At 38.5% G+C, this 24,051-nt stretch overlaps 1 protein-coding gene across 8 annotated transcripts in view; it reads left to right on the forward strand.

Moving 5' to 3' along the window:
* The window catches only part of RBMS3 (RNA binding motif single stranded interacting protein 3), a gene marked incomplete at its 3' end in the record, with an annotated part of 697,589 nt that extends 675,118 nt beyond the window's left edge, over positions 1 to 22,471 (forward strand). For 3 of the 8 annotated variants that reach the window (XM_082754887.1, XM_082754889.1, XM_082754890.1), the window contains 3 exons: positions 9,792 to 9,872; positions 12,378 to 12,505; positions 16,354 to 22,471. In XM_082754887.1, the coding sequence (XP_082611013.1) occupies positions 9,792 to 9,872; positions 12,378 to 12,505; positions 16,354 to 16,360 (216 nt within the window). Of the gene's footprint in view, positions 1 to 9,791; positions 9,873 to 12,377; positions 12,510 to 16,353 lie in introns of those variants that run through there. The other 5 variants (XM_082754888.1, XM_082754891.1, XM_082754892.1 and 2 more) reach the window with 3 other exon arrangements.
* Positions 22,472 to 24,051: the final 1,580 nt, after the last annotated feature.

Consider the following 24,051-nt stretch of genomic DNA (forward strand, 5'->3'; position numbering starts at 1 on the left):
TATAGCCACCTTTCACAGCCCTGCCATCTAAGCAGAGCTAACGATCATGTAATGCATGTAAAGATTTTAACAGACCTATTCGTATGCTAATGAGAAACAATGTTTTGTACTGAATTACTTTAAAACATAGTACTTTAGATGTATTGAAGTTGCTATCGGGCATTAAAGGTTAATACTCTCTTTTTCCTGCCCTGACCACATACGAACAAGTAACAGACAGAAGAGGAGCTAGCTGAGCAACATTCATGATTTCCAGTTTGTGGGAAATTCATCTTACGAAATTTGCTTTCGTTCTGAATCATCTTTTAAAAACCCAAAACAGAAAGATTCTCCCATGAACCAGAAATTCCAAACAAAAAATTAATTTTTGGAAACAATGGCTCACGGTGTTTCCAACACAAAATATACTCTGTGAGATCCTGACAGCTGCCAACTGGTATAAACATCCCTCTTGGTTGCTGCCTTGCTCCATGTCAGCTTTCAGGCAGCAGCTGCAAAGCGCTCCCAGGATTTTGTGTTCCAGAGCAGCCCCACCATGTCCAATGCTTTGGGCAGGCTTCCAGATCTCCTAATGAGTCGGCTTACAGGTTTGCTTACTGAGGAAGCAATCAGTCCTGGGAGCCATGCAACCGACAAGTTGGAAAACACCAGAAACGTTGCTTTGGGCACGTGACATTGTGGGATTATCCTACAAGAAAAGCAGGGTACAAGCTCAAAGCTTGCGTGAGGACTGCCGGTTTCCAGGTGTGCAGGAGGAGACAAAGATATTTCAGAGCTTCACCTGAGACAAGGTAGAACTGGGCTCTGGGGGCTTGCAGACTCCACGTTCAACCATCCCAATGCCACGTTTAGCAGCCTGGAAGCCCCAGGTGCATGTTTTGCAGGACATTCAGCTACACACACCTGGCAGCAGGATGATTCTGCTTGCATGCTAAAGGCCCAGCATTTCCCAAAGGGATTGCATTTCCCCCTGCCTAACCCTTGCATGTCCAGCATAAATACAGGAAGGCCAGCTTTTAAGGTATCCCTACTGCCACTGTTAGCCCCAAAAGGAAACACAGGCTATATCTGGAAGGTATTTTGTGATCACTGAATTGCTAAGGTCTTCCCCATCTCTAGACACAGCGTGCTTGTGGACAGCTGTTTGTTATGAAGCTTTGAGATAGTTTCTTTTTTCTTTTACTTTATATAGATATATACGTATATATATATATTTGGATTCTAGGGATCTTCTACAGAGAAAACAGTAACATGTTTTAGCTGCTTTTAAGAATGTCCAAGGTGTAGTTTGATGCTGTAATGCCATCAAACTAATATATTTTGCTAACACATTTTTGCTAATATATTTCTGTCAGGCGTGACTGCTTTTTCATGCAGGAGGTGATGAAATTCCTCCTGTTCCCAGGATAATTAGAACTACTAATATTCAGGTGACTTCTTGTGCCTTTATGTGGTGTGCTGGTTTTGTTTGTTTGTTTTGATTATTTTTAAGCTTGTAATTGTCCTTGCTTCCATCTGTTTCATTTTTGGACAGTTGGCCTACTCTTAAGTCTCTTCTGAAAGAGCAAATGGAAGGTGTATGTGATTGATGAGCAACTGTTATTTAACAAGCCTAAGTGGTTGTCGTGTTGTTTTAATAAAAGATTCATGCATACTGTATGGATGTTTGCAGACAACTAGCCTGCTTCTTTTTAGACTCTTCAAATTCATGACGATGTAATAGCCTCTGGAAGACACGTTTACCTCTACAAAGCAATTATTTGTTCATATAAATGGACCTGTTATTAATAATAGCTTAACATGCTCATGTGTTGAGAGTTCCACTGACACAGTTATTTATTTACTTATTGTGAAAACGTAATGTACAGATCAGGCTTCCTGCTTCTTACTAGCAGCCATTCATCAAGGATTAATTGAAGAAATTGTATTCAGATGAAAATTCGTAAGAGTTTCCAACCAAAAGGGTGCAGGGGGAATTTTTATGTTAGAAGAAACTGATATAATTCTGCTGCATCAAACCTTTATTTCTCAGTATACAGAATCTGAAAAAAATATAACTGTGACAGAATCTCTGTGATTACTGACGCTGGCTGGCCATGACTGATACATTACACTCGTTTGTTAAGATACAGTCACTGTACCCTGGTTTTATATAGGGTGCTTCAGTCAAGACAGTCTAATAAATTGTGCACTAACCCACGCTCAAAAACTTGCCCCAGAGATCTCATAATGTATATTGATAGAACAAGTTCATAGAGTGTATTAGAAAAAGATAAAAAATGCCCCTTTTATAGAGAAATGAATAAGAACTAAAAGAACTGAAGAATCAAGAACTGAAACTCTGAACACCAGAGTCTTGGTCTTTGCTTTTTTAATCATAGCAGTATTCTTGCTCTCTTGCAAATGTATCCATCAGACCCATGAGATACTAAGAATTATGCAAAAAAAAGTAGTTTTCACATCTTGAAGCTATTCATACGCGCTGTCACATATGGAGAGTCAGTCTACAGTTCTGTACAGCCTCCTTAGATCTCTGCCTACAGTAGAGGTTTTGTCACAAGGAAGGCAAGAGTGAAAATATCATGGGGCTAGGTGCACTGACATTGACTTCCAGGATCATTGGCAGTCTGAGGTTGAGTTTCATAGCCATGTATAGACTGATAAACACAATGTGAAAAACTTGCTGTAAAGAAGCGTTCCTGAAAGAAACTTGCCTTTAGTGAAAGATACAGTCAAAATGGGAACTTAATTTTCACAGCCTAATGGGTTTTCTTCCATTTTCTGCCTTTTCATACACTGGTAAGATACCAGAAAGCAATTTGAGACTTTCACTGGGTTCCTTTGTAATACCAGACTTCGGGCTCTAAAACCTGCTTAAGATGAATGTGCCAGTTTTTGGTTTATTTGTTTCTGTAGACACTCCTGGATTGCTGTTTACATTAACTACAGATTTTACCAACACAGGCTTTTGTATGCTAGTGCACAGCTGTATGCAGTGATCTGATTGTTCTCACATTTGTTTACTCTAAATAGTCTTTATCTGATTAGTCCTGATCACTCTATTTTAGTAGCAGACCTGAATTCAGAAATAAAGACCTGTTAACTGTGGGGGGTTTCGTTCTTCTGCACCGTTTCTTCAATACCTTTGTATTACTCTGATTTCCAAAGGTAGGGATTTGTGAAGGATACTTAGAACTCCTGAAGAGAAAAGGAGATTAGTTAGTAAATATAGTTCTTGAAGTTATTATTCCCTCTACCTTCATTTAACTTGCTCAGAGAATTAGGTAACATCTCATTAGGAAGGTTGAAAGGGAAGTGATAGCCGGTGTTCCTAAATACATTTGAAATACATTTGTATTACTGAGCAGCAGGGAAGGAAGGTTAAATCTTGTAAAGGTTTCTATTCTCTGCCTGAACAATGAGTGCAGTGGCCCAGTGATGGGATTCTGTTGAATGACAGTGCTATACTTGATAGGGCTTTGGTAATTGTGTGGTAAAACAGCATTAGATTTTAGGCCAGGCAGATAATTATTAGCAAAAATATTGTAATATATGCAAAAACTCCATAGCTTTTATTCTCGTGTTCATTAATTGGGAAAAACTAAGATTAATAACAGCCATAGAATAATTACAGGATTGAGCTGGAAGATGAGAATGCTTCTGGGTAGTAAAAGATATTTGAAGTTTAAAGTAAAAACGTGACTGCTGGATATTGTATTTCATTGAACCACCAGTGGTGCTGATGAACTAGATGGTCCTTTTCTCTTCCCGAGTTCCTGCATCTCCATGTCAGACTATGGGATAAGAGGACGCAGCAAGACAATGTTCTTTTCTGGTGGAGAACAGGGTATTTTCAAATGAGAAGGTGGAACCAAGGACAAAAAAAAAGTGCAGTTTTATTCTATGTTTCATTAAAGTTATGACCACTTCACAAGGGTCAATGAGAGATGCAGTTTTTCTTTGCAGGGAAAGAGATTTGAAAGTGGAAGGGCAGGTTTCCTTCATAAGAAAATAAAAGAGGTGATAAAAATAAATCCAGCCAACAGGCTCATTTCCTTCAGTTTTCCAGCAATGCAAATGTTTTCACATAATTCTGTTAGTGATGCAGTGTCTAGACTTCTCAGATGGTTTAAAAAAAAAACACAACACATACACACAAATAAACCCTGGCATTAATTCTGAGAATCCTAAAAAGCTAAGTCATTGTCACTGTACTGTGGCTCATGCAGCGATATGGAACCACACAAAGTCACTGAAGACCAGACTCTGGAATCTCTGCTCATTTAAGATACATGGGTTAGCATTTTCTCACATAAGAAGACCCATTTAATCTTCCTTCAGCAGGCTGATGTGGTACAATGCTTAACAGCATATGCTGGTGCAGGGATTCTGCAGTTTGGCTCTGTCCTTGGCTGAAAAGGCTCTGTGCCTTCTCGGGGTCGTGTGGGTCGATGAAATTGGGAAAGCAATCTTTAATTCTTGCAACAGGTAGACATTTTTATAAAAATAAAAGCAAAACAAAGCAGCGTTTTCACGCTAATTTTATAAAAGCTCCTTCTTCCTTATCCTTAATAAGCCTACTAATCCTAAGTGCTCAGAGTTTCTGAATCTACTGTAAACTTAAATGCTAATATCTCATTTTGTAAATTCTGATTTTCTATCTACCGAGAAACAAATTCGTTGTTGATCAGGTTATCAACTGCTGTCACTCTGTAAAATCTCCTAATGCTCAGAGTGGCCAAGAGAATTAACATACAACCAGTGGCCTTCTTGTAATCACAGCTGTGTTATTTCACAGGCAACTAGGCTTAAAAATAGAATTGTACTTTAGGGTAGTTTCATATGGTTTCTGTTAATGATAACCTTCAGAATTTAAATAGTGTGTGGTCAAAGTCTGCTGGTGGTATAAATGGAGTCTTGCAAGAGGCACTCTGTCTTTCAGGCACTGTCTCAGCTGAAGCTCAGCACCTAATGACTGGAATAAGAGGTGTCTGCAGTGCATCTCACCTGCTAGGCGCTTGCCTGACTCTGCATTAACTTGTGCCCAAGAAAGGCTGACTAGGGCAAATAAATAACTGGACGTTGTCTGCACCTTACTCCCAGGTCACTCAACTCCACCTGTGATGGGAGAAACACATTGTCCTCCCTCAATGTGCTCCCTTGCTGTGCAGGCAGCTGCTTTCCTCCTGTTTTTTTTCTTCTCAGTGCCTGCTGCCTTTATGGGCTTAGTGTTTACTGCAGGCTCAAGGAGTCTTGCTGGAGCCAGGCTGCGATACCCCACTGTTTGCAGATCTGTAAGAACTGATGTTACCCTCTGAATTAATCATGATCCTTCCCACAGTTTCATTTTGTCCCTCACCCCTCCTTATTTGTTACCTACCTCCTTTTGATTAACTCTTTGTAGTCATTCAGGGACTCTAAAAGGAGAGCAGATGTGTGTGTATCGCTACTCCCTCATTTTCCACCTTATATATTTTTTCACATGCTTAAGCAGTTTCGAAAAGTTAAAGACAAAAATCCCATTAGAACAAGGTGTGAACAGAATTGCTAATGTAGCATGTAGGGTAAACTGCTGCTCTGATGAGTGCAGCCTGAATTAAGCAGACAGGCATTGTGAAGTGTGCATTATATTATAATACTGCGCATCTTCGGTGCTGAGAACCTGGACTCTGTGTGTTGCATGAAGAAACTAATATAATCACAGAATCACATAATGGTTTGGATTGTATTGAAAGGGACCTTAAAGATCATCCAATTTCAACTCCACTGCCATGGGCAGGGACACCTCCCACCAGACCAGGTTGCCCAAAGCCTCATCCAGCCTGGCCTTGAACGCTCCCAGGAATGGGGCATCCACAGCTTCTCTGGGCAGCCTGTCCCAGTGCCTCAGTGCTCACATAGTAAAGAATTTCTACATATTATCCATCTAAATCTACCTTTTTATAGTTCTAAACCAGTATTCCTTATCCTACAGTACAAATAAATTAAGAGAACAGGGTACCATCAGCAATGTCTCTTTTTTTTTTTCTTTTCTTTTTCCCCCTATATAGAAATTACCATCTTTTAAAGTATCAGAGTGCCAAACAAGCTCCCGGAAACCCTCCAGATCTGTCACCTGTGCATAGAGTCATTATTCATTTTACTGTCATAAATAAACAGCTTCTACTTTTAGACCCACAAAGCCTGTACAGTTGAAGAAGAATGAACAATGCTTTCTTCTGCTTTCTAAATACTTTGTTGAATGACCGATCACTTTCTAGCTCAATAATCTTTAATCCTGATGGAAGAGTATGACAAAGAAAGAATGGGGTTGGATTTTTCAGATTCTCTTATTTCAGTGTTTACAATACTAATATTTAGTGGAATTAACTGGGTGCTCTTAAGCCAATCACGTGAGATGTGCTGCCTCCCTTTCAGATGTATATAGGGACAAAGAACTCGTGTGTGGTTTATGGAGAAGATAAATCTCAGTAATGTTATGATGAAGAAGTCTATTTTTTCCATTTGCCTACTTACAAGTTACATTAATTTCTTGAGATAGGTGGGAAGCTATATGCAGATTATATGCATGAGTACAGGACCTGTGCTCACCATGGAGCCCCATCAGAACAGAGACCCATAATTAAGGGATGCCCATCAAGGAGAATCTTCATCATGTGTGGTCCTGAGCAGGTGGATGTGGCCTGGAGGAGGCTGTGGCCCATGGAGAGCCCCCGTAGGAGCAGGCCCCGGGCCAGAGCTGTAGCCCGTGGAGAGGAGCCCACACAGGAGCTGGGGTCTGGGGGGAGCTGCTGCCTGTGGGGGACCCGTGCTGGAGCAGTTTGCTCCTGGGGGATGGACCCTGTGATATGGAGCCTTGTGGGAGCAGTTCTTGAAGAGCTGCTGCCTGTGGGAAGCCCTCACAGGATCAGTTCGGCAAGGGCAACATCCCTTAGGTCCCCACATGGAGCAGGGGAAGAGACTGACAAAAGGAGCAGCAGAGACAAAGTGTTAGGGACTGACTGCAGCCCTCCTTCCCCTGTGCCGCTTGGGGGGAGGAGGTGGAGGAGGGTGGATGGGGGGAAGGTGTCTTTAGTTTGTTTTTGTTTGTTTGTTTGTTTTCTACTGCTCTGGCTTGTTAGTAATAGGTAATAGATTCTATTAATCTCCCTATGCAGAGTCTGTTTTGCCCGTAACAATAATTGTTGAGTGATTTCCCTGTGTTTATCTCAACCCTTGAGCCCTTTTCATTGTATTTTCTCCCCCCTTTCCCATCAAGGATGGGGAGTGAGAGAGCAGTTGTGGTGGAGCTTAGCTCCCCAGCTGGGTAGAATTATTTCATTTATGCCATTGTTGCAACTAATTTTGCTCAGATTATTTTTTTAACTGTTTTTAACATTGTTTTAGGGCCCCAAGCAATTTAACCAAAAGGTTGAACCACCATTACAGTGGGCATTTATATGAGCAGAATACGTTATATACAGGGAAGAAGTCACATTTTTGGAGTTCTTCATGGAGTCTGGCACAATTGGGGCAATCCATGCTCTTGCACTACCACCAAGAGCAGTGCTTGCCAGCAAAAACACCAAGGGATTCCCAGACAGTTTCAGTTGTGCTACAGAACTCAATGCCAAAAGGTTTTGCAAAAAATAGAGTGGTCTAAATTAAAAGGCAGTTGAATAATTTTATGTCTTTGTATTAGAGCTCATATGTGTTTGTGTGTAAGGTAAGAGAATAAGAGAATGGAAGACAACTGCACCTTATGAGTCTCAGCAGTGATCTTCTGGGTTCAGGGAAGAATTCTGAGGAAGTCTAAGCTAAATAAGGCCACTTTAGTTTTAAATTAACACTGGTAATTAAAATATTTATACATTTGAGTGAAACTAGCCTGGGTAGGTATTTAAAGCCCCTATGGGTCATTGCAAAACTGAAAGAGTGAGAGCTTCAGGTTAAATATTGACGTGTTTAGAACAATGCCACGCAGCGGATGTCACCCCAACATACATGCATGTGATGGCAACACTACAAAGCAGAATGAATGGAGCGGAAGCTGCTCTGGAACACCCCGCTGTAGCATTCTTATTAGTTCCTAATCCTTAAGGCAGGAGAATAGTCCAACTGTACTGAGTACAATAGGGATAGTTGGCCTAATGTCTTTGGTGGGTTAGCATTCATAAAAAAAGTACTGAATTCAGTTCTATTTCTGAAGAAGAAGAGAAAGGAGCTGCAGAAAATCATGTCCTGTTACAGGCACACATACACGGGAGATGCTCCTGTCTCTCTTTGTGTCAAGAGAAGGAAAATGCTGTGAATTTGTATTCACAAATATTGTAATGATTTTCAACACAACGTTCTGCTCCTGTTACAAGTGTATCTTCTGTCACCTATGTTTCTCATTGATTATTTGTTCTATAGAAAACAATTTCATTGAAATAACTTTTTTTTTTTTCTTTTACTTTACTTTTTCATTACTTGAATGAAAAGTAAATGATTCTTACTCCAGGATTTAGCTCTTGGATTCTCAAATATGACGTTCTCATTCCCTCAGGCCTTTCTCCAGTCTGTACCCCACTCTGCAATTTTGTAACGCATGTTTGTGACAGGCATATCAAACCATCCAGTTAGTTTAGAACTGAGGTGAGAGAGTGCTTTAAATGTAAATTTTACTATAAACAGCAGAATAAATCTTGCAAGCACTTCCTAGCTCTGCCAGGAAGCAAATCTATATTTAACGCATTTTAAAATTCATCAAATACATTCTGGGCTGATTCAGATCTTCAGTGTGTCTTTGAAGATAACATGTAGTGGAAGTGTCATACAGTCAGTTGTGGGATTGGGCACATTCTGAGATTCTTGTCAGTGAAGACATGCAGTTAGGACTGGATTGTAGAAAGAAAAGTACATCCGGATCTGACATCTTAATATTGATACTTTATTTGAAGCCTTGAAAAATCTGTTGCATTCAGTTCAAGAGCTTTTAAAGAATTGCTGTATATAAAGAGATTAGTGCCATACCGATGGCAAAATTCACATATGCTCATAAATTAAAAAAAAAAAAAAAAAAAGACTATCTTGTAGTACTTGGGAGACAAAGTATTTTGGAAAAGCTAATAGCAAGTGTTTCTGTAATAATAATTGGGAGAAGCTTCAAAATGCATAGAAAAGATCCATGGATATTAAAAATGATTCTTAAGAATTCAGTTAAGGCTTCTATGTACAAAAGGCTCCCAGACATGTCTTCCTCTTCCTTTATTTTTCCTGGCTTGGATCACCCCTCCACTCCCTGTAAACTGAAATGTTCTTAATGATATGGTTAAATATAGACAGGAATAAAACTGTCAAATTTTGTGCTTCATGTTTTGTAGGTGTCATTAAGATAAGATAAATAAGATTCCAAAATACTGTTTAGATTGTTTCTGTATCTGTAAACACTACATATATATATATGGGCTGTTACCATGTCTCTTTACTGTTTTATTTATAAGTACAAATAGGAGTCTCTCCGTTTCAAAAAGCATGTGAAAAAATAAAATACAATCTGAATCTATCAGCAATATGTTTACTATCACATGTATTCAAACGTGACCTGACGTTGAAGTTCGAGACTGATTTTTAATAGCTAGAAGGTAATTCCTACCATTCACTAAAATCCTTAATTAAAAGAAATAATAGACTATACATTAACCAACAAACTCTTTACAGAAAATTGAAAGAGCGTCATGCTTCTAATATGTTGTGGTTTTTTTTTCTTTTTTTTTTTTTTCAGCTTGATTGTGGTTTTCTAACGTTAATTTGCCTTCAATTTGTTCTAGTACATGACTGCTGCTGCACCTATGCAAGGGACCTACATTCCCCAGTACACTCCTGTGCCTCCAACAGCTGTCCCTATTGAAGTAAGTTTATCTCCATCCAGGAAAGCAGAGTAAAGGGGTAACAGAAGTCTTCTACCTATTATGCCTCATTGCACCTGTTTTTTGAGAGGCTCCTAAAATCACTTTATGGAATGGTACATCTTCCACATATTAAAATTAAGACTGCACATTCCTTCTCTTTTTCTTTTGTTTCTTTTTCCTCCCCTTTATATTTATTTATTGATTGACTGATTATTTGCAAGGGCTCTTGTTTTGCATTTGTTTTGCTGTACAGCAAGATATGGAATGAAATATCAGTGATTATTACTATTTTTTCCCCATGTACTTGGGAGGGAGATGGGAAGAGACAGGAAAACAAACCCAGCAGGCAGACCACGAACCCAAAAGAGATTCCAAGAAGAGAAGATTGCAAGAGGGTTTGATGCGGTCCTTAGCAAGTATAGGTAATTGCTGAAACATTTAGCCACCAGAAAAAGTGATTGAGCAATGGAAACCTTCCTCTTGTATATACAGACATGGAGGATGCTGCACTGACTGAGTGCTTTTTCATCCTTGAGGAAGGATTCGCTCCCTCCCTCCTTGGGGCTGAGTCATGCTGATGACAGTCTAATGAGTAAGTATTTACTCAACCCTGTAGACCACAAGCTGCTGGGAGAGCATCAGCTCGGCCTCCACTTCTGTGCAGCATTATAAGGGCCACCAAGCACAGCGAGAGGAGGGAGCCTTGGCATCCCCTTCAGTGTGTGCTTCTCTTTGGTGCTATCCCCTTTTAGCAATAACTTCTCCCCTACACTGGGGTAATGTGAGGGGTGCCAGGGTCTCCATACTTCTGTCTTCAGCTGTGTGGACTTTGGAGTTGCTGCTATTGCTGCTTTGTGCTTTGAGGATGCTGTGTTAGTTGTACTGTTGGCATGGCCCCACCAGCAGTCAAGTACTCACCCTGGTTTCTCTCAGTTCTCTGAAATTTCTAAATGAGGGCCCAAAGAAAAGGCTGCTACTGTTTTGTCATACTGTGCTGATCATATTTTTAGTCTTTTTTTGCTAGAGGATAATTCTGCCGTAGGCCTTGTTTACTTACCAGTGGGCTATGAGTACCTCTTTTTAATTGCCATTCTTAGGTAATAAGCTGGACAGATAAATCAAAAGGAAACCGTGGGATGGAGATGAGAGTGGCTCATGCAGCAGTGCTGGCCAGTACCAATGAGAAATTAAGTTAATTTTTCCTGAGCCCTCCTCACCATCACCCACTGGTATATTCATGCCTGATAAAGTCCTATGATGTAGTAAGTAAATATTATCTGAATACATAGCCTGTTTTGCTCTGATCCAGTGATGAATATTATTACTGTTTATCTGTATTCATGTAGTAGCATCATGAATCAGGACCCTGCTATGCTGGATGCTCCCCACAAGCAGAGACCAAAAAATATGTTCTCTGCCCCAGAGAGCTTACATTCTCAAGATGAGATGGACAATAGTAGAAGCATAAAGACAAAGAAATAGACAGAAAAAAATATAATAATGATAGTCTGTTAAGCAACAGATATGTAGAATTTATGAGAAATTAAACACTTTTTTTTCCACAGATAATATAAAATAAACTACCTTTTGTTTACATAGGACTCAAATGAAAACAAAGCAAGTGCTTTGTGCTCCCTCTTCTGGCTCTGTTGTGTGCAATATGGTAATAATGCATGTTCCCTGGAGAGACCTGCTAGTGTTATTAGTGTGGCCAAAACACCAAACATGAGAGTAAAGGAAAGAAAATGTAGTTCACCTTGAAAGCATGCAAAAGTAGTCAAATTCAGGCTGTCCAAATAGGCTAAAAAATAGAATATAATGTTAAATCCATATATATCAACTTTTGTATATCTACTTAACTTTTTGTTTGACTGTTTTGTTTACAAATTTGTAAATAAAACTGGAGCTTTGACTTAACAGGTAAAAATATTTAGTGCAAGTGAAATTTATTGTTGAAATGAAACATGCATAAGTGCACTGTGTACTGGAGTGCATTTTTTTCTTAAGGCAGCTAGAATTCTGATGGGCATGTAATAAAGCAGAGAATGGTGGGCCTAGTCTTTGTTTCTATCTCACTGTAAAATGAGCAAAATAAAAGTGAACTCACTGTGAAGTTGGGGTAGGCAAGTGAAAGTCAGAAGAGCCATGCACTTGTTAAAGAAAAGACAAGAGGTAAAATCAAGACGCCACTGAAGTCAGAAGTTTTGCCTTTGGCTTTGAATGGACAGAAAACCTTTCCCAAATGTGTAGGTATTTGCCACGGCAGCTTGTGAGAACAAAGTACTAGAGATGTTAGTACACTAAGGAAGATTCTCATTGCTGGATTATCTCTGTAAACTAATATAGTTTGTTGGGTTAGCATGTGGTTCTCCTGTCTCAAACTCTCTCAACCATACAGTACTTGTAGAGAAATACAGGAATGTGAGCTGGTGCTGAGTTCCTTTATGTAATTCAGTAAAGTGACTAAAAATAGTAAGTTTTTTATGTTCTCATTTGACTCCGTAGGGTGTTGTTGCTGATACTTCTCCACAGACAGTAGCATCATCATCACAGGAAGCCAGTGGTCAACAGCAACAGATGACAGTGGAAACATCCAGTGAACATGCACCTGCATATTCTTACCAACAGTCTAAGTAAGTAGGCATATACTTTGTAGACTGAGGGTTTTGTCTCCTCTGTATAGTGGCCCAAATTCTCCTTCCCATTTCAGCAATACAAATTCAGCATAGCTTCATTAAGTTCAGATGAGTATTGTGTATATAGTAATGTAATTAGTAGGGGGTTTTGCCTGATGGTCTCACCTAAGCAAATTGTATTATTTTTTTTGAGTTGAAAATTGAGTTGAAATTGAGTTCCATGCTCTCTAGCAGGCTTCTGCTTATTCTGGACTTAGAAGGATCTCAACAACTGCATAAACAGTCACCATACCAGGCTAAACCACCATCTAGCATCAGAGGTTATAAACAAGACTTAAATTTTGCAGTGGCAAAAATCAGCATGGTACAAACATAAAATTTCATTTCTGAAACTCCAGCTAGTTACACAGTGTAAATTGCCCCAAATGGGTATTTGTGAGCATGCTAAACTGGTGCCATGCAGATACCAAGTGGGCAGAAGCTAGAAACAGAATGGAAAAGACTGTGATGAGGAAAAGACTACGTTGTCTTTCTCTCATCCTCTGCTCACTTTATTTGCTTCCCGTGGAATACCTTGCAAAATTTGAGATCTATGCAATGATAGCTCGACCTAGAATCCCATCATTTTCTGAATTTCTCTTACACTCCTTCCCTTTGAGATATTACAGAATCAGTCCTCTTGAAGACAAGTCAGGGACTTAGTCACAGGTACTGATCCACAGACAGGTTCTAGGAATTTGGACCAATTCTAAGAATTTTGCCGTACCCCAAACACAGTCATTTATTAATACATGTACATTGAAAATCAGCATCACTGTAAAAACAATTATGCAGTTTTTATCTTGTGGAAGGAAGCAGACAAATCATCAGATAAGAAAAATGTTTGGTATATCAGCTAATGCATCGTAACATAGTACTTATGGTGCAAGAGGCATAATATATGAGCTGGTATAGAAAAGATAGGAATTATACCAATCTGTCAGTTGCTTTACTTCATTTGCAACCTCAGAAAGTGGAAGATGCTTTTTTTTGTCTAACACATGAACAAACAATGGCGTCAGATCACACAATGGCCCTTTTTGACTGCCGTATTTTGTAATACCTGGCTTTTTCATATGTCACTCCCATATTTGTTCAGATGTAAATACAAAGCAGTTGATCGCATGCATTTTGTTGATCCATCCAGTACTTAATTTTGGAGACACAATCTATGCATGTGTACCCCTCCTAGCCATCAACCTCTCTAGTACCTGTAATGGCAAAGTACTTAAAGAATATAGTTGGCCAAGAGAGAAATACACATGACAATGCCATCCTGTTCACTGGCTTCGATGACTGTGTTCTGAAGGTACTTGGATTTGATCATTCCCATGTTCCAGTTCGCTTTTAATTAAGTCTCCAAGCAAAAGAACTTAAGTTTAGATATGTTCATAAGGTAGCTGTAAGCAGCTGCTTCTGGGATTTTTCCCACAGAGAAGGAAACTACACTATGATTCTTTATTGAAGTGAGTTCTGTGTTCTTTCTCATGTGGTGAATTCCCACCTTCTCTGAGAATGAGATCCTTCATCTTTCCTGCCTTGTTGCAGTGATGGCTATGGTTTTAATGGCACTGGCATTTATATTCAGAGGAAATTCTTTCCTTTTAAATCACACAGAGAGATCCACCACATATTTTTTACTATGATTTTTTTTTTTTTTCATGAAAAGTGCCCTCTATTTGTGTCTGCTAGTTGTGGGCATAAATCTAAAGTGTGGGAAGCTGTAGAGAGAAACAAATATGTATGCAATCTCTGTCTTAAAACAATTCCTACCAGAATATTTCAGTAACCTTTAACATAATATTAAGTGAAGTTAGCTAGCAATTAAGATATAGTGTTTTTAATCCACTCTTCGAAGGGCACATTTATTAATAAGAAGTACCATGCCCAATATACATCTGTTTTCAAAGCAATAGAGAGGAAGTAAGTAACATGACTGCATAAAGATTTTGTCAAATATAGGTAAAGGAAAAGGCAGACACTAAAAAATAGTTGCATAGGAACTGATCAGTCAGGAGAAAAGTTCTAACAGTGTATTTCATTATTTTTAATTTCTTTACAACAATCATGAAACTGCAGGCAATGAAGGAGGGGAAAGGTACTCAGGGTGTTACAATGATCTTGTTCTCTCTTTGTGAAAAAATAAACCGTAAGATTTAAAAATTAAGTTCCCCTTTGTTTTCATCAGCATACACATTCTTTCATTTAATATGCTGGCTGCTCTATTTGAGCATCCCACACAGGGCTGTTCAGAAATGATGACTTCATGTCAAAAACCTGACTTCTAGAAGTGGAGCAATATAGGAGAAGCTGCCTTCTGTTTCTGAGCAGACAGCTCAACTCTATGAGGAAATCACCTTAATTATTTTAGACCTGCAATGCCTCTTTTCTTCTCCTCATAAATCTTTAATTTTCCACATAAGAGTGTGAAATCTATGAAGTGGTTTTAAATGGCAATCCTTCCCCCTGGAAATTGTACTCTCTTACCCCTAAACAAAATTCTGCCTATTGAACAAAGTACTCTGATTTTAAGTGTGGGAAGAGTTCCGTTTTTCTGAAGCCTTTTCTGGGCAACCTCAATGCCAGGTTGTTAGAGAATGTGTGCTGTGGCCCTTTAATGTCCACTCTACTCAGAGAGGCAGTAAAATCTTAGGCACTGAGCAGTCCAAATTGAGTACTCCTACTGGAAGTTATGCATAGAGAACTGCTTTAGAAATCCTAAGTAAATAGTTAATTCTTATTTTCCACATACATCTGTTGTTACATTCAAAATATTAATTTCAAGGCTTTGTGCAATGGAAAAAAATTATTTGGCAAATTTAATATTTAAAATCAAAGTTCATTTTATGTTTACCATACTGGAGAAATAGTTATGTGGCAAATATTAACTCATAATAATAAAATTAATTTAAAACTAAGCAAGGCAAATGCTTTAATGCTTAGAAAGGAAAGGTGCTAGCTTCTCTTGAGTTGAACTTAAGTTGTAAAAGGATTTTTTCCATGCAAGGTTTGAGGACTGTAGGAGAAGCGATAACTCTTACTGATAGTTTACTGATATATTTACTAGTGTTTGTAAGTAGGATCTACATCTCCCCCCAGGATCTCGTATCATCTTGCCAAGATAAGTTTTATTAGACGTATCTTAAAATTTTGTGAAACCCCAAAAACACAGAGTGAGTGTTATCTTCTTAAGAAAAAAATAAAATGGTAGTTTAGCTTGTTCTCTGTGCTAATTTTAGCAAGACTTCAAACTATATGTTGAAAAAAAAAAAAAAAAAAGATATTTTTCTAATATTATCTCAAAAGTTTCTAAGTTAGAAATAGTTGGCTCATTAAGCAGACTGTTCCACAGTGTAACTGTTCTTGCCATCAGAAAATGTGTTCTTATTAGTAAATTGGATGTATCCTTTTATTGTAATTTTATCCCTTGTTTTATCATTAGTATCCAAAATAAATAGTGCCAGTTAATACTATGAAAATATTCTCTCTCTTATTGTATTACTCTTGAAATATTTACACAGTGCTAAGCCATGTATTCATCTGATTTCATTGTAGTTGGACTGCCCATTAAGCATTGCATTAACAAAAGTAAAGTCATCTGCTTAGGATGTGTTAACGTCCCCAAAGCAGGAGTTCCCTATTTCTGCCTGACTATTTTCAGCTTGGTGGTGGTATCATATTTAAACAGCTGCAAAGTTAGTTTAGCTTGGATAACTTTTAAAGGGAATTGGGTAGAAAAAAAGGAGAGGAGCCTATTTCAAAGTTGTTTTGACTTAATGACCACTTTAATTCAATTGTTTTTACAGACAATAAACAGGACTGAAGAATGTCGGTCTGAAATCTTTGCCTTGAATGGAGAAACTTCACTGAACAAGAAGTTGGCTTCCAGTTTGCACAGGCGTCAAATGAATGCTTTTTTTTTCTACCTTTCCCAACGAAAACAAAACAGTGTTTTTATGTGCTGTGCAAATGGTTCCGTCATGTAGTCTGACAATTTTATTTTTGCTATTTTTTTTTCTTAACTAAAGAAAAAACCCAGAGGAGAAGTGCTGGGTTGACATTTCATCTGGACGAACATTCGAATTCAGAATTTACCTGGAGGTGTAGCTAGATTTTCTTTTTTAACAGAAAAAACTGATGATGTCAAGAGGGAGCAAGTTGAGATGAAAACCAATTGTCTTCCTCAAAAATTAAGCTACTCTTTTTCTCTCATTTTATTTTTCTTCTTGTTTTAAATTTAGTGGGTTTTTTTTTGTTCTTTTTTTGTTGTTTTCTTTTTTTGTTGTTGTTCAATTGTTTGTTTTAAAGAAATGTTTAGGTAAGGTTTATCTTGAATCTTAATTGCCTTAATTTTAAGGACGTCAAAGGCTCTCAAGGCAAGCTGTCAACGTCTTGTTAGAAAACCCGAGAATGAATTGAAACTGCTCACACCGGTGCTGGTGCAGAAGTTTAATAGACTGAGTTTTTGGGGTGAACAAAAATAAACTGTACAGTTTAAAAGAAAATGATTTTCTTCTTTTGAAGAAAAGTTGATGATAAAGGAACTGTGGCAACTGAAAGGATTGGAAAAATGCTGGGACTTTTATGAACTTTGTCTTAAGTGTTGACAGAAAAAAATTCTAGAAGGCTAAAGCATTTTACAGTAAAGTTATTGAATTGAGAAAAAAACTTGCTGCATTGTAGAGAATGCAGGGTTTTTTTCTTGCAGAATGCAGATTTTTTTATTTACAAAGCGTGATCGCTAGCAAAAGCATTAGTGCTTTTTATCTGCAGTCTTTTTTATGAGCTTTAAGAAGTTTTTAGTCTGCTTTGCTTGTCACATTGCAAAAACCTAGCTTAAGAGCATTAAAAAAAACTTAAGTAGATAGGAGCTTATGGTCAAAAAAGTGCAAAAAAAGCAATAGATAGAAGAAATTGTTGACAATTTCTGTAGTCTTTCCTAGTTGTGAACAAATGCAGCCTATGGATGGCCTATTTTATACCAAAGATGAAGTGACACCCTAACGCAGTCCAGAAGATAGAGGTTTTTTTCTTTTTTTATCTTTATTTGACCTACATGGCCGGACCAGTTCTTACTTTCTTGTTTGTTTAAACTATCTTCCACTGGTGTTTTACATACTGCATATGTTTATAGTGGAAATTTCAGAATAGTTGGTATGAGAAGCTTATTGATGGTGTGCTTTGGAGAACATCACAAAGCAGGGGAGCGGGTCACCAACTAATCTGTCCAGGTGGGCTTAATTTTGATGAGTTTTTCTGTTGAATTGCCTGATCCTTGGTATTTCTTCTGAAACAACAGTCTTCCTTCTCGATTCCAACATACCACAGACTCATTTCTTCACCTCAGTCTTTGTCATCGTCCAGCATGCATAGCCACCTTAATTCTGCGTTTTTTGGTGATGCATTCGAATTGCCAGTTAGATGCGACAGAAAGCAAACTCGATCTTTGTTCTCATTTTAGCTCTCCCATACAAGCAGAAATGTTGAAAATGACTTACGCTAGCATTGTCATGCAGGCAGGAAGTTAAAAATTATTCTTCTCTGCTATGATTTCCGTTGTCTTAATATGTTGGCTGACAATCACTAATTAGTATGATTAGGCAGAAAAGACACCAACTAAATTGAATCCACTGAAACCTGTTTCAGGAATGACAGTTATTTTCCACAGAGAAATCTTGATTACGGCCCTTGATTTTTCCAAGCAACCAAAAAAGGTGAAAAGCAAGTCAAAAGATGATTTTTTTTTTTCCTTAAGGAGGCAGAAGAGAAGCAGCATTTAAATATATACATACATAAACATATTTCTATATGTAAATTTAAACCAAACATTTTTAAACTTTCCTCCATTCAGAAGAGAGGGGAAGCTTCATCACATTTATTGTGGTGCAATAGAGACAGGGTATCCATTAAAAATAATTAAATTCAAAGATTTATATTGGATCAATCTGATTCAGCCACCCAAATCTAAAAAGAGATCTCTGTTTCCCTAACCTGACTTTTAGGGGGAAAAAGTACACAATTATTTTTTTAAATTGATAAAACAAGATCATATATTTTAATGTAGAGTGGGGTGGGAGGGGGTTTCCCAAGTAAATGGCTGCTAGATATGCAACATATAAAAGAGAGGAATGGGAGTTCACGTGGTTCTTCACCATAGGAAGAGGGCCTGATTTTCAGAAGTGATAAAACTTCTGCTTTCTCCAGAGTAGTTGTTGATACTTGACACTTCTGAAAACCAGATGATGCCAAAGTAAAAGAACAACAATATTGACATCATTAATTCAGGAAAATAAATAAATAAATAAATCACATCTCTTTCTGTTCCACATACTGTCTCATTACATGTTGCTTTCTGAGAGTGGCACTTGAATTTTGTCCTTGGATAAAGGTTCCCTCTTTCTTTGGAGGGCATAGGGGGGAAAAATCAATCTAGCCTTATTTTCTTCCTTTCTACACGTACTCTCTTTCTGTCTCTCTCTGAATTCTTTGTACAAATAGTGATAACCCCGGGCACAATTCAGTTAAATATGAAATAAACATATTTGTTTCTGTGTTAGTTCTAATGTGACATACAAAAAGTCTCATTTACTATCAACAATGAGGCTACAAGGTAGCTACCATGTGGCTGATGAATATGCTGAGGTACCTTCTTGTTTCTATTCAGAACTCTGCTGCTTTATTTATACATTCAGAAACATTTTTGTTATTTTTTTCAGCAAACAAATTTAAGCAATCTCAGTGTTTTTTATTAACTCAGACAGGCAGCACGGTATCACGATGCCTGTCACTTTAAAGTGTTTCAAGTGCATTCTGTGTTAGAACTGTTCCTTTTCTTTTTTTTTTTTTCCATGCTGCAATGTTTAATAGTGTTTGAAATCAAAAGAAACAAAGAAATAGGAAGAAGAAGAGGAAAGAAAATGGATCCCCTAAATACAATTGATCATCTTACTGTTCCCAAAAATCAGTGAAATGGTACTTGAAAGTCTATGTTCTATAAGCAGTGTGAGCTTTGAGTATAAATAGACATAGACCGTAAGGTAAGAAAAAAAAATGGAACATATAAAATGCTCAGAAAGTGGTAAATTGTTTGTAAAAATTTTAAGATGAGATAAAAGATAATGAAAAGCAACACACTTGCTGCATGGTTGTCATCACAGCACAGGAATACTTGGTGGCTTCTGAACTCTAAAACTGTTTTTCTTTATGTTCTGGCTAATGAGACTTATTAGAAGGTTTATTATAATTATCTTTTTCGATTTTTTTTTTTTTTTTTTTTTTGAAGATCAGAATTCATAAAGTCAGTATCTATGTCTTACCAATTAGCTTTAAATATCATGAGGGTTCCTGAAAGATTGCAGAAACAACTCTAGAAGTCTAAGGCAATGGTGCCTGGCCCAGCGGTCTAGAAGCAACATCAGATCCATAAGCTGAACTGCGTATGTACTTTCCATCACACCTGAATTCTTGTAAATAGTCAAATCTGGATGTTCAGGTTTGGTATTTTTGTTTTTACTTTAAAAGATAAATATGGGATGGGTGTCAGAAAAATATGAATTATGGCTAGAAAATTCTGAATACCTGGGCTCGTCACTTAACACTGAGAAAAAATTGATACAGTGGAACTGAAGAGAGTATTATATTTGCAGGTGCTGACCAGAGTGTAGATCAGGGCACTGAAAAGTCTCACTTTTTCCAGTGAGATTGTTGAGGGACTCTTCTTCCTATCTGGCTCTACTGCTGGTTTTGTAAGCACTTTTCACCTGTGACAGTCAGGCCTCAAATTGTGAATGTCCTCCTATTGCCTTCCAGTGAAACAGACTCTTGAAATGTCCTTAGCTTGTGCTTACTTGTATAGTTCTGTTTACCAAGAGACTGCCTTGGTTGTGTTGGTCAAGAAATCCACTGTAATGCAGAATGAGGCATATCTGAGAGCAATTGCATCACATTGTATTGTCTTCTGCTATGGATGCATGCCCAACTGTAGAAGATAAAGGCTGGTTATTAAGGAAGTTGAGGGCTTAAACTTTCAATGGGCAATGGGCTGAAGCATTCAAATGGATTTTTACACAAGTAAAAATCAAATGAAGGGTATTATTTATGTATGTATGTGTACCAAAACTCAGCAAATTTGAGGAAGCCTGCATTGTAATAAAGTTTATTTTTAATATGTCATAGTATTTGGATCTATATTATGTTGTTTATGGTACTGAAGGGTGAGACTGATAATAAGTGTTTAAGAAATTGCCATGCTTCATGATTTTAAGCTTGATGGTGCTCCTCATGCCACTTCATTTTAATGCTGAGGTTGACATGAGAAAAACTGTTTTAGGCAGACTAGCTGAACTCCACCTACAGTAAGAGTCATGCTAAAGAGTGATAATGTGCTTAAAGTAATAAAGCAGTCTATTTTTAGTGGTGAGACCAAATGTGGTAGTTGAAGATAGTAACGTTTGATACACACATGGTCAACATTTCCTTTCAAAACTTTATTTAACATGAAATTGGTCCTTATACAAAGAAGTGCCCTAGGGTAAGGGATTTAACAGGTCTTTCTAGGTTAGCCCATGTGAACTGAGAAAACAGTCACGGTGTGATGGAAATGCAAAACAGAAAACAACAAAGAAACTGACGTTTTGTGTATTAGTCTTTTCAGTTGAACGGCAATTGGCTCTAATAATGATGATTCCTTTCATTTCTGATACGCATACACACAGTCATGCCCGCCCACTTTCCCAGAGGGCTGAGTGACCGGCAGACTCCTGTCCCTCACTGGAGCAGATTTCTAGAATCTCAGCAAGCAGCAAAGATGCAGTGTAAGGAAAGTTAGCCCTCAAAAAGAGCACCGTTTTTTTTTCTATATTGCTCCTGTCACCTAAATAGGCTAGAGCTCTGTATGTACCCCAGAGATTTATTCACCTTTGTGCCTCAAAGCAGGCAGAAGAGACCCTTTTTTCTCCGCTTTATTAACATGTTCTTTGTTAAAATTAACAGAAAACTATGAGAGAAAAGTTGTTTAAAAAGCAAAAGTGTTGCTTTAGCTTTTCATGATGAGAAAAATGTTTGTCTTTATTTCAGTTGTTCAGGATTTCACTCCCCAACAGTGACAGTTGCATTCTTTCGAGTCAATAAAAATGTGTAATGAAGAGAAAAATATCAGCCTTTGACAGGTTCACAAATACATGTCCCCTTGCAGGGCCAAACCCTTCAAGGTCTAAGCACCTTCCAAGATCTGGATCTGCTGTCCTTAAGAGAGTATCTGCCCAACTTTAATTTCTGCCTATAAGTGTCTTTCTCTTGGATAAAAATTTTATGAATCTGGTGGAATTTACAGTCAGTTATATTTTTAAAGGCCCAAAAATACAGCCTAGAGAAGAGAACATGATGTTTATGTAACTGAAGTATTATTAAATATTCTGTATTCCAGAGTGGAGGAAAATTCTACTATCTTTTGGAGGCAAAACAACTCTATGTAAAAACCAGGAAGCATACAGAATTCATATAGGAACATTTATTTGTTTTCCTTTTTAAAGGAGAATGAACAGATTCTGTCTGTAAGAAAAATCAAAGCAGCTTTGAAAGCAGATGAACTTCCTATCAAGAAAACGTGCATCACAAAAGTGGGACAGAGGTTCTTTAAAGCCCTCACAGACCTCATTGTAGCCAAAATGTAGAATACAGAACCTCTGTGATACATTAAATTATGAATCTTATTTATATGGGCATCTGTGTGCTGATGTCTCAGAATGTCTTTGAAAGATCTGTACTGCTATGATTTTTTTTTTTTTTTTGATGTTTTCCATTTGTACCACAATCCTAATAGCTGCCATTTTCCCACTCCTGGGGCTTTCTGTAGATCAGTGGATGTTAGGTTTAAACTTCTGTTTTCTTTGATGAAGCTTTCAATAAAAAAATAAAGAAAGAAAAGAGCTGGGTGACTCTGTGTTCTTGTGGAACTGTGGTGCAGAGGCTTCCCGAGCCTGCAGCGTTTGCGCCGAGCGCAGAGGGAGCAGAAAGGCTTTGCAGCAAAGTCTGCCTCCTCCGTGCCTTCACCGAGCAGAAGTAAAGCATCGGAGATACAGGACAGCTCTGCTGCCCTGTCACCAGCACAACCTCCTGCGTGTTAGAAGGTGAAATACAGAAGAAAGTTTCTCTCACACCGAGTGTTTAGCGCTAAAGGGTACCTGCTGTCCGGGCTCTCGGCTGTGCTCACCTGCCTCTGTTTCTGAGGCTTACTTTAAAGAGTGACTTCAGGGCAAAAGTGACCACGTGGAAGACAGAAAATCTTTATTTACAGAATAACTACAGTCTAGGCTGTGGTAGTGCATGCCATACTTCATCTTGAAAGGGAGCTGGAAATAAATCGCCTCCTCGGCCACATCTCACAGGGAACTTGAGTGAGCGGCTCTTGCATTGCCACGCGCGCGCCTTCCCACAAGGGCCTTTCTGTGCTGAAGGTGAGGGCAGGCAGGTTTCCAGTAACTCTGCTTCCTCGCCAAGGAGCTTTATTCACATGTTGGGAGCCACAGTGTGTTCCTCTTCTCCCAGCCTAGCAGGAGCCTGGCTGTCTCTCTCCTTCATGGCTTGTGGGATTGTCTACACACTTCCCCTTCCATTCGTTCTGCCCAACGAAGCATCCACAGGTGAGCTTCTCATTCCCTTCAGTCTCTGTGTCTCTGCTCCTTGTCCCATTGTTGCCAGTCTTGTCTTCAGGAGGACTACTCCGTGCAAAAGTCTCCATTTATTTAGCAGAGCACAAGTCACCGTGATAACTAATGGCTGCCAGGAGTGGTCCTGAGGCTGCCCTCAGTGTGGGATGATTTTTCCAGGCAAATAGTAAGCCTGCCTGGTGGGTGACATGCTGCCCAGCCCATCCAGACAGGCAGGCTGCAGCAGCCCTCTGCTGCACGCAGGGCAGTCATGGTGAGGGGAAGCAGGCAGGAGATGCACAGCTTTCTGCTTAAGCCCTTCCAGAGCCTGCTGGTTCACAGAAACACAGATGTGGTCAGCAAGGCTTGTTTACTGATGTTTCTGCAAAAATTCCACTTCTGGTCTGAGAAAGATGCTGATAACAAGATGTTCCTTCCTTTAAAAAAAAAAATGCAGTTACACATCTCTGCTAAAGGCATGCTCACCTTTATCAGCTTGCTTTTCACTGAGACATCACCGAACTTACTTGGAGGGACATAAATGATAAGTAAATAATCTACTAGATATGTGCACCACTTTAAATGGAGGGATTGACAGTCGATCTATTTAAAATGAGGTATCTATTTTTTAAAGCAGATCAGGCTTGGGCTTATAGTGTGAGGTCCTAGCTGAGGACCTAAGTTCTGCTGCACTGAAATACTGCTGAAAAAAAATGGAAATGTCCAAGAAAAAGATAGAAAGCATGATTTACACCTATTATTTGACTTATCCCATCATTTTTTACCAGATAATATATTCTCTATCTTGAATGGCATTCAGCTACTGATACACCATCAAATGAAAACTGTGAAAGCCCC

Source organism: Aythya marila, assembly GCF_965140915.1.
Source record: "Aythya marila genome assembly, chromosome: 2".
Taxonomy (NCBI): domain Eukaryota; kingdom Metazoa; phylum Chordata; class Aves; order Anseriformes; family Anatidae; genus Aythya; species Aythya marila.